General features: G+C 39.6%; 1 protein-coding gene across 1 annotated transcript in view; it reads right to left on the bottom strand.

Annotated features, from left to right (window-relative positions):
* Positions 1 to 1,426: 1,426 nt before the first annotated feature.
* KNG1 (kininogen 1) overlaps positions 1,427 to 10,416 on the bottom strand; it is a 28,933-nt gene continuing 19,943 nt past the window's right edge. Inside the window, exons 8-11 of the mRNA XM_025451319.3 lie at positions 5,986 to 6,093; positions 5,782 to 5,868; positions 3,701 to 3,778; positions 1,427 to 1,666 (exon numbers count right to left, since the gene is read on the bottom strand). Coding sequence (XP_025307104.1) covers positions 1,580 to 1,666; positions 3,701 to 3,778; positions 5,782 to 5,868; positions 5,986 to 6,093 — 360 coding nt within the window. The 3' untranslated portion in view covers positions 1,427 to 1,579. The remainder of the gene's footprint in view (positions 1,667 to 3,700; positions 3,779 to 5,781; positions 5,869 to 5,985; positions 6,094 to 10,416) is intronic.

Raw genomic sequence — 10,416 nt, 5'->3', positions numbered from 1 at the left:
ACAGGAAACTTGTCATTATTTTACCCTAAAAAGGTCTGAAGTGGAAATGCTTCAAGTTATTGAGTAAAGTGAGAACTGGAGGCTCTACATGCCAGCCCAAGTGGTCATTCTTCTGTTAGGATGCGCCGGATGAGAGATGCCTGGGATACTGCCTCGAGTCTAGTTGGTCTCACTCTGACCTGTGCTCCCCAGAATCTTTTGAATAATGGACCTTAAACACTCTTTCAGTACATCTTAGCTCAAGAAATGTAAAAGGCACTCCATGGTTTACTCTGATCTGAATTCCCAATTGGGCTTCATTTTCTCTCTCCACATTGGTCCCTCCACCTCTTCACAACTTCCTATCGAGTCAGGCTTGCTCACGGCTCCACAAGTGACCGTGGCTTGGATTAAATGTCTGTTCTATGTGCTTTAGTCACATTGCCTGATGTGGTTGCGAGTTTTTTGAGGGAAAGGATTTACGTCTTTAAAAATTCCTCTTCTTCTCAAGACCTTGTGTTAACTAAATGGAAAAGAGTCAATCCTGTTAACCTGACTCAATTATAGGATATCCTGAGTAGTACCCAGGACAGCACCAGCCTCAATGAGCTATTTAATAAGGGTTTTTGGATTGAGATAATGATCATCTTGGAATCAGAAATTATCCTGATGTGTTTTCTGTGATGACAATGTTGATAAGAAAGCCTCATTATAACATGGCATAGTGTAGTTCAAGAGGTCTGGGTTTGAATGCCAGCTCTGTCACATATTAACTGTGTGACCCCGGGCAGGGTACTGAGATCTACAGTTTCCTCATTGTAAAAAAAAATGATGATGGGGACCTCTGAGTGGTTGTGAGGATTAAGTTACACCCCAAAAGGAAATTGTCTAGCATAGTAAATGGCTATCATAGGCATTCAATACATGTGTTTTACTACAGAAAATTTAAAATCTTTATACTTTTTCTTCTACTGGATTTCTATTTTCTTCTTTACCCAGTTCAGAAAGATAATTTAAAAGATTTTTAAAAATGTTTTGTTTTTTTTTTTTTTGTGGTTAGATGTTTTCTAATAACGAGAAGTTGGTAGACATCACATTAACAAAAGCTTTTTTTTTCTTGTTGGTAATCATCTGGATCATAAAAAACTATAATAAGACAAATTAGTCTTAAGTTTAGTGGGACAATTGAGAGGAGGAAGAAGGGAAGGTAGAGAGTCCTTAGGTTTCTAGTAGAAACATGACTCACTAACACTAAACTTAGCACCCATGATGAGGTCTTGGTGGTAAGGTAGTCTCACCTAAGGGACTCCTGCCTTGGCTAGCGAGAGCACTCTAGAGTTGGGCTAGGAGTTTTCACGATAGAGCCATGATACTGGCTCTCTTATCTATTGGGCTTTGCTGTAGGATGGGTGTGGCCAAAAGAAGACCATCATAAATTCACCAGGAATGCACCAAGACTGAACTTTATTTCACCCAGCAACAGAATAGTAGGTGGCATTTTTCTCTTTAAATTTTATCCCATCTTCTTGTCCTTCCATGCGGGGCTGATGATAGAGGTTGTTGGAGCTACTGTGTCAGGCGTGACGATTCTGCCCACTGGTCAAGAGACCTCACTCTCAGGTGCTGGCTCTGGCTCTGCCCCTGCCTCCTGAGGTCGACCCTTGTACTCGCAGAGCCTTAGGCGCCTCTGTAAGTATAGCAAAACTCTGTTAATCTGTTGTGATCATTCAATAAAAGAAGAGCGAAGCAACCATTTGACAAGATGAGACTTTTTTCCTACATCATTTGTTCTTTATTTAAAAGTACAGATAATATTTGAAATTAAATAAAAACTCAGAGGTTCAAATACATCCCAGAAATTGAAGTAGCAGTGATGCATTCATCCACAGGTAAATGTAGCTGTTTAAAGCTCTATCTTGTTTCCCTAGGCAAAACGACAGCAAGGGTTGTAAAATATATCCTTCCCTCATTTTATAAGGCAATTAAAGACAATCGTATTATTTTCTTCTGCAAAAAAAAAAAAATCAGTGCTGTTCAACGTTATTGCAAAAAGATGATATGATCATAAAGTGAGGCTAGAGAGGAATTTCCTCATAAAATTTTTGAATGAAATTTGCATCACGTCTCATGATATTCCCTTGTCAATTATTTAAAGAATGTTTTCCTTGGCAAGACTGTCTCTACATTACTTTCTTGGCTTTCCATCCTTATCACTAAAGTCAGTGATAAGCTAAGGATCACTCAATGCAGCCTGGGCAAGAATGAGCAAGCAGAAAACTCCTATTTGGAAGTCTTGCTGCAAAGGGCACTCACTGAGTAAATGTAAATTATTGATGCATAAGAAACCCTCTCACCCAGAAAGAGAATTATCAGGACAGCTTTGTCCAGTGGGAGTAACTATTTGGTATACTAGTCATTCTGGAAACCGAAAGTCAATTAATTTACTTCCTCCTGTCCTCTCTTAGGCTGCTCTGTCTTGCTTCCTTGTTGTCCCTCCTTAACCTCTGGAGGTTCCATTATTATTTTTTTCCCAGCAAGAGATTCATCATTCAGTCTCTTGACTTCCCTTATTTTTACATGTGTTCAGGGACCACATGCCATAGTTTATTCAGAATGTCAAGAATCTTTGTATGAAAAAAAAAAAGAATCTTTGTATGAAAGTTGATGACATACATCTTGAGGTACATATTTGTTATCAGAAAAGCAAATTGCAGTAGGCCATAAGGCACATGAGTTTGTCCATTTTCTGTGCTAGTTAAGAAAACTTGTGAGGAAGACCCAGAGGGGATTTAGAATACTGCGCACAGTTTTATGTCCTCCATTGAGATTGACAGTGTCCCCATTGGGGGTCTCACCCCTTCTCTCTAGGCTGTTTTGAAGCTTGATGGCTTTTGGTGTGTTATATTAGGACATTTAGACAATGGGGAGAAGGAACAATGAAGTGTTAAAGAAAGAATCGTGGCTGCATAAATTAATACAAAGCATCAGAGAGATCGAAATCATGAAATTCTTTCACTTCCACAGTTGGATTCATTCCATGAACTGGCTTCCAGGGGCGTCCAGGACATTTGGGGGAGGTTTGTTCTGGGAAGTCAGATATCAGGTTAAATGAAAGGCTGTTTGGCTTTATCTGGATGTCAGGGATCCAATCATCATCACTCTCTGTGGCAGTTGGTGGTATGTTAGGCATCACAGCTGCAAAGAGATCTGAGTCCTGAAAGTCAGGCATGGTAACTGCAATACCTGGCTGGGCTAGGGAAGGGAGGGTTGTTGGCCCTTGTGTCTTCTCTTGTGTCTGTGCAGAAGAGGTAGTACTATCTTCAGGAGAACCTGCCAAATTCTCTGTTTTCCGACCATTGTTCTTTCCATTGTCTTTTCTTTTATTTTTATATTTTTCATGGCCATGACCATGCTCATATTTATGTCCATGGGCTAAGCCATGTCCCCTTTGATGTCCATGGCCAAGGCCATGTCTCCTTTGGTGTTCAAGATCAAAGTCAAGTTCCCGTTGACCTCCATGACCAAGGCCATGTTGCTTTTGATGTCCATGGCCAAGGCCATGTCCCCTGTTGTGGCCATAGCCTTGGTCATGCTTATATTTATGGCCATGTTTTATTTGCTTTTCATGGCCCCTGCCATGCCCATGAGTGGGTCCTTGTTCTTTTCCTGAATCCCACTCTTCATCTTGTACAGGTACCATGGAATTGTGGGGTGAACTTACAGTTGTTCCTTTTTCTGTTTTCTCCATGAATGAGGATCGGAAAGGTGAAAAACCTGGAGGCCTTCTCATCAATATGACCTAAATAGGGAATATTAAGATGAATGCATTCATCTGTGAAAACCATACTATCAAAGAAGAAAGGAGGGACTGAGTCCTGGCAATGCTACCTTGGTTTATAATAGGGCAAATCTATCAGATTTTAAATACTATATTAGGGGATCCCTGGGTGGCTCAGCAGTTTAGCGCCAGCCTTTGACCCAGGATGTGATCCTGGAGTCCCAAGATCAAGTCCCATGTTGGGCTCCCTACAAGGAGCCTGCTTCTCCCTCTACCTGTGTCTCTGCCTCTCGCTCTGTGTTTCTCATGAATAAAAAAATAAAATCTTAAAAAATATTATATTTATATTCCAGAGGAGATGAAAGTGTTTTTTATTGATTTTATAATTTGTAGGTATTGGGGTTTTTTTTAGTTTTATTTATTTTTTTATTTAAATTCAATTTGCCATCATATCGTATAACACCCAGTGCTCATCCCATCAGTGCCCTCCTTAGTGCCCGTCACCAAGTTACCAAGTTACACCAAGTTACCCCTCCTTAGTGCCCGTCACCAAGTTACCCACACCCACCTCCCCTTCCACAGCCCTTTGATTATTGTTCTTAATACTCTAAGCTGGGGAGTTTTTCCTTCGTTTGGAAAAATTGGGTGGTGGTACTACATAATCTCTAGGGTACCTTCCACATCTATGATTATATAAAAATCACAACATATTATTTATTCATTGATACTATTTCTATTAGCATAATTAACTGTTTTTGTCTTAAAAGGCCCTAAGTGGCTTTATGAGCTGAATATCTAGGGAGCATATATCCACAACTACTTTGTTGGATTGAAACACATTAGGACATGTTCACCAGCTTGAAACGCAGTCTTTATTTAATGTTTGTTAGACAATATACACATCAACACATGGCAAAAAAGTAAGAAAAAATAAGAAAAAAGTAAGAAGAGGCAAATTGCACTGAAGATATGGACTTGTGGGTTATTTCCACCTACGCTTTCACTACCTGTGAGAATGTGATGTTCAGAGGCAGTATTTAGTAGTACAAAGAGCTTGGCTTGGGGAGTCAAACCAGTCAGACCCTACTAATAATCAGCATCATAGCAAATAGGATGGGCTCTGATTTGAATCTGAGCATCATGGCTTCACTTTTCTCATCTGTAAAGAGGATAATAACAGCACCTGCCTCACAGAAGTGTCAGGAATGAAATACGTATGAAGCTCTCAGTACAGTGCCTGGGACAGAGAATGCACTTGGTAATGTTATTATTCACCCTAGACCTCAGCATCTTTGTAATATTTACTATGTCATCCTTGACAATGGGGTAAGTTTTACCTCCCAGGGACCTTTTAAAAATTAAAAAAAAATGATGCAAACTAATGCTTCCCAGACTTGAACATGGGTATGAGTTCCTAGCGATCATCTTAAAATGCAGATTTTGAGTCAATAAATGCGGAGTTGGGGGCTGAGATAGGCATTTCTCCAGAGGTCCTTGGCCCTGAGCGGTGGGCATGGGAGAGCTGTGCCCTACCGCAGGCATCCTTGTGGGTACAGTTAGCATCAGCCCTCCACGGCAGGGCCTGCACTTCACCAGGAGAGGGCCCCCTGACCATGGCACGCTGACAAGATGTGACAAAAATTATGAGGACCGCTGCTCCCATGTCTAGCCATAAAGAGGTCAGCACAGAAATGTGGAAGTTCTCCCTCATTTTAAAAAGATAGTTTCTGGGATCCCTGGGTGGCGCAGCGGTTTGGCGCCTGCCTTTGGCCCAGGGCACAATCCTGGAGACCCAGGATTGAATCCCACATCGGGCTCCTGGTGCATGGAGCCTGCTTCTCCCTCTGCCTATGTCTCTGCCTCTCTCTCTCTCTCTCTCTCTCTGTGACTATCATAAATAAATAAAAAAATTAAAAAAAAAGATAGTTTCCTAATTCATTTAAATAATGGTTCATTTTCAATCCCAAACATGACTTTTCAGAATGAACAAAATTGTCCTGGGCTGACAGTAATTAGAATCATACCTTTGCCAGTGGCTGACAGTTGACAGTAGGGTAAATTTTTTTCTCCCAAGGGATCACATACACTTCGGCTTCACATTTTAGCTGTTCCTATCCAGGAAAACAGAAGCCAAAAGAGAGACCAGTGTTATTCATGAGATGCTTAAACAAGTATAAAACATCAAAAAGTTTTCCAGAGAACAAGTACACAGTTGTGTTACTACTCACTCCGTATTTATTGATCTGGCAACTTTCCGCCAATTCTTCATTACTTTCCTTGGAACACATGGTTTCCCTGGCTACAAACTGGATAAAAAATTTCTCTCCAGCCACCACCTGGATAATTAATTAGCACAAAGTAGGAACTTAATTAATACTTGAACTTTGGGGGGAGAATATTGACATTTTAATTGTATACTGAACAAATGAGAGTTACACAGAAAAGTACAAATGTTTGACAACAAAACCTTCAACTTGTATGCACGTGAAAAATCTTTGGCTAATGGTTGGTCTCATTTCCTTTTCTAAATGGGGGAGGAAGCAAGCTATAATTTTTTTTAATGTTTTCTTGAGTTTTATTGTTTAACAGCTGCAAAATTCACGAATAATTCAAGGACTCACGTTGTAATAGAATCTAAGAAAAGTAGGAAGGAAAACTTAAATATTTTCTTTGAAATGCCTTATCATCCTGCCAAATCTTAAATCAGAGAAATGCTGAGTTAGTACCACTATAGAAATTACGTGATTAGACAAATTATTTGGATTTTCGAATTTGCTTTTCTTTCTTTTTTATATTAAGAATGTTTTAGGGACACCTGGGTGGCTCAGTTGGTTCAGTGTCTGCCTTCTGCTGAGGTTAAGGTCCTGGGATCCTGGGATCAAGCCCCAAATCCAGCTCCCTGCTCAGCTGATTCTGCTTCAGCTCAGGAGTCTGCTTCTCCTTCTCCTTCTGCCCCTCCTCCTGCTCATGCTCACTCTCTTGTTCTCTCAAGTAAATAAATAATAAAAATTCTTAAAAAATAATATGTTTTAATATCCAGCTTTAATCATTATACAGTGCTGTTTTCCATTAAGCAATTTATAGCCCCCCCTTTTTTTTGTCTAGAAGAGGCACATCCTATTTATTTATTTAAAAAATGAAAATCGTGTTTTTAAACTACTCTGACTTCAACAAAATCCCAAGTATGACTTTTTAAGTCATTTTAAAATGCCATATCTTGGGGGACCCCTGGGTGGCTCAGCGGTTTAGCGCCGCCTTTGGCTGAGGGCTTGATCATGGAGTCCCAGGATCGGGTCCCACATCAGGTGCCCTGCATGGAGCCTGCTTCTCCCTCTGCCTGTATCTCTGCCTCTCTCTCTCTCTCTCTCTCTCTCTCTCTCTCTGTGTCTCTCATGAATAAATAAATAAAATGTTTTTTAAAAATAAAATAAAATGCCATATCTTATATTCCTTATACCCTGAGAAAGACACTTGACAAAAATATTTTAAAATTAATTGTTAAAAACTTGATGTGGTTTCTAGACCAAGTTATTTGGTATTTAATTCTAGGATATGTGTGTGTATATGTGTGTGTGTGTATGTCATGGACTGTGTCTCCCACCAAATTCATATATTGAAGCCCTAACCTCCAGTGTGATGGTATTGGAAGATGGAGCCTTTGGGAGACAATTAGATTTAGATGAGGTCATGTGGGTAGGGCCCTCATAATGGAGTTAGTATCCTTATAAGAAGTTTCTTTAGAAGGGTCTTATAAGACCAGAGTGTGCGCGCTCTCTCTCTCTCTCTCTCTCTCAAGTTGAAGACACAGCAAGAAGGTGGCCATCTGCAAGCCAGGAAGAGAGCCCTCACCAGGGGCCCTAATTGGCTGGCTTTTAGACTTCTAAGCCTCTTGCACTGTGAGAAATAAACTCCTTTTGTTTAAATCACCCAATCTTTGATATTTTGCTATCGTAGTCTAAACAAACTCTGTGTGTGTGTGGTGTGTGTGTGTAAGGAGAGAGAGAGAGAGAGAGAGAGATTATGTAGTTGTCAAGAAAATACATCAAGTATATCTGTTGACCTAGAAGGATGACCATTATTGAAAAAAATGAAGTTACAGGGTGATACTACAATCCCATTTTTAGAAAAACAAACCTTAGCAGTCTTCCTTATATCTTTATACTTTGGAAAAACATGGGGAAAGCATGATGGAAGGCCAGCGAGGAAAGCAGAGTTATAGGAAGAACTAAGCTCCTCTTCTCTCATTCTTGGTATTGTCTTGCTGGGTAAGCATGGTTAAAATTTTAAGAGAAATATGATAATTAACTTTTAAAACTCCAAGTGTACATGTAAGTAGGAAGGAAGTTTCTAAGAGGGTTTTAGAGTCTATACTTTGGTCATCAAAGTTTTCTTGCTCATTTCAGGATATACTTTCATCAAATTTTTTGGCCTTAGAGTTAACTGATCAATATGATATTGCCTAAGAAAGCTGACAACATATAATGCGAACCACAGCTGTAGACTCCGTTGTATTCAGGGTCCGGAGGAGAGGAATGAAAGAGACCTAATACCATCTTCCATTTGAGGGCCTCGAAGGTCACATCCACATCACTATCATCATCAGGTGTTATTCTTATCAGAAGTCTTCCCTGCTTAAATCCATCCTGTTCAAGTTTTGTTTTTATTTTTAAAGATTTTATTTATTTATTCATGAGAGACACAGAGAGAGTCAGAGACACAGGCAGAGGGAGAAGCAGGCTCCCTGTAGGGAGCCTGACATAGGACTCGATCCAGGGACTCCAGGATCACACCCTGGGCCGAAGGCAGGCGCCAAACCATGGAGCCACCCAGGAATCTCCCTCAAGTTTTGTTTTTAAAATGGAGAACGCTATATAGCAATATAAGTTCCAAAGGCATTTACAAATTTAAATTAATAAGCCAGACAGATATAAATAACTATTCATCAGATCTTAGGATGAGGAAGGCTTTTCTTAGGTGAAGAGCAGAGGATGGAAACCTAAAGGAAGGGGAAAATATCTAAATTTGACTAGACAAAAATGAAAACTGATTCTCAAAAATCACACCAGGCAAAGTAGCAAGGCAATTTGGGAAAAATATGATGTAGGATCAATAAAAAGCCCAAATGCCAAAGCAAATGTGCAAAGGGCATGAATAGGCATTTCAGAAAAGAAGTTAAAATGATCATCTATCCTGGAAAAAAAAATGTTTACTTCATTAATAACCAAGGATATGCACGTTCAAAAGGCAATGCAACATTGTGTTTAATCTTCCATGTTGGCAAAGATGGAAGCTAGTGATGATGCCTGCTGTTGGCCAGGTATGGGGAGCGTGCAGCCTCCATCACTGCTGGTAGGAATATAATTCATGATCCTCAGTCAGTGTCTTATACCCAGTTGGTGTGAATGTATTTCGGCATAATTGCAAAGAACTTTGTAATTTGGCCATTTGTATCAAGTCTTAGACACATACATACTCCTGGACATTTCTAGGGCTTTGTCAAAGGAGAAGCTCCTCAGCCTGCACACACAGATCCTTGAAGCATATTCATCCGAGCAGAGGCAGGGAGGAACACTGACAGATGGGGGTGAGGTGGGGGGACAGCAGCAGTGGGGGAGGGGCAAGCAAGACAAGCACCGTGTGATAGAAATCAGAACCATTCATGTGTGTGAGACAAGGAGGATTTAAGAAGTTCTTGGTTTCTGAAATACAAAACTAGCTTGAAATAGATATGCATTCACACAGGACTAAACATGCAAGGCCAAGGCAAAACTAAAACTGTAAAACAAATCTTTTTTTTTTTGTTATTATAAAGAATGTTATTGGCTTTTATTAGGTAGTGTCAGGAATGCTATATACCGACAGTAAGTCCTCAACAACAACAAAATTGTCCCACTCCAGAGAGGGAAAGCCACTTATATTTATTTATCTGAGCCTCGAATTTAACATCATTTTACATGTAAAAACAAAATATGTTTGCACTGTTTTACTGTGCAATAAATTTTCCAGGAAGGAAACTATGGCATTTCATGTAATTTAAGACCCTGTCAGTTCTAAAACATAGCATTATTTAAAAATCACCAAGAAAAGAGAGCAAAAAAGAAAAAGACTTTGAACTATGACACAATGTGTTTTTTTTAATCTTTCAAAAGCTCTTTTATACTTATTTAGATGTAAATCAAATATCATACTTGGATATATATATATAAAAGGAAAAACAAAAGCAAAACAAATTGTTAAGGTATTTCTAAAACTTCTTCATATTCAGAAAATTTTCTGCAACAGTTTCCAAACAATATTATCCTCTCTGCCCTCAATTATTTTGATGATGCCATATTTCTTAAAATGGTGCTCAACTATGTGTATCTATGATTGTAAAACAAATCTTTAGCCACCATTTGGCAGATTGGTCACTCAGAGCTTGGCTCTTAGCAAATCATCTCCTGATGCATTGAGTTTTTAGTAAATGGGCTGCTTCTACCCAGGCTGCCTTGAATATCTAAGTCCGAGCAGTCAAGTTGCTCTCTTTATTTATTTTTTTTTTAAAGATTTTATTTATTTATTCATGAGAGACACACAGAGAGAGGTAGAGACACAGGCAGAGGGAGAAGCAGGCTCCCTATGGGAAGCCTGATGTGGGACTCGATCCCAGGACCCCGGGA

The sequence above is a fragment of the Canis lupus genome, chromosome 34, assembly GCF_003254725.2.
Source record: "Canis lupus dingo isolate Sandy chromosome 34, ASM325472v2, whole genome shotgun sequence".
NCBI lineage: Eukaryota > Metazoa > Chordata > Mammalia > Carnivora > Canidae > Canis > Canis lupus.
The sequence above is the reverse complement of the archived record's forward strand: the minus strand, read 5'-3'. Positions and strand labels throughout refer to the sequence as shown.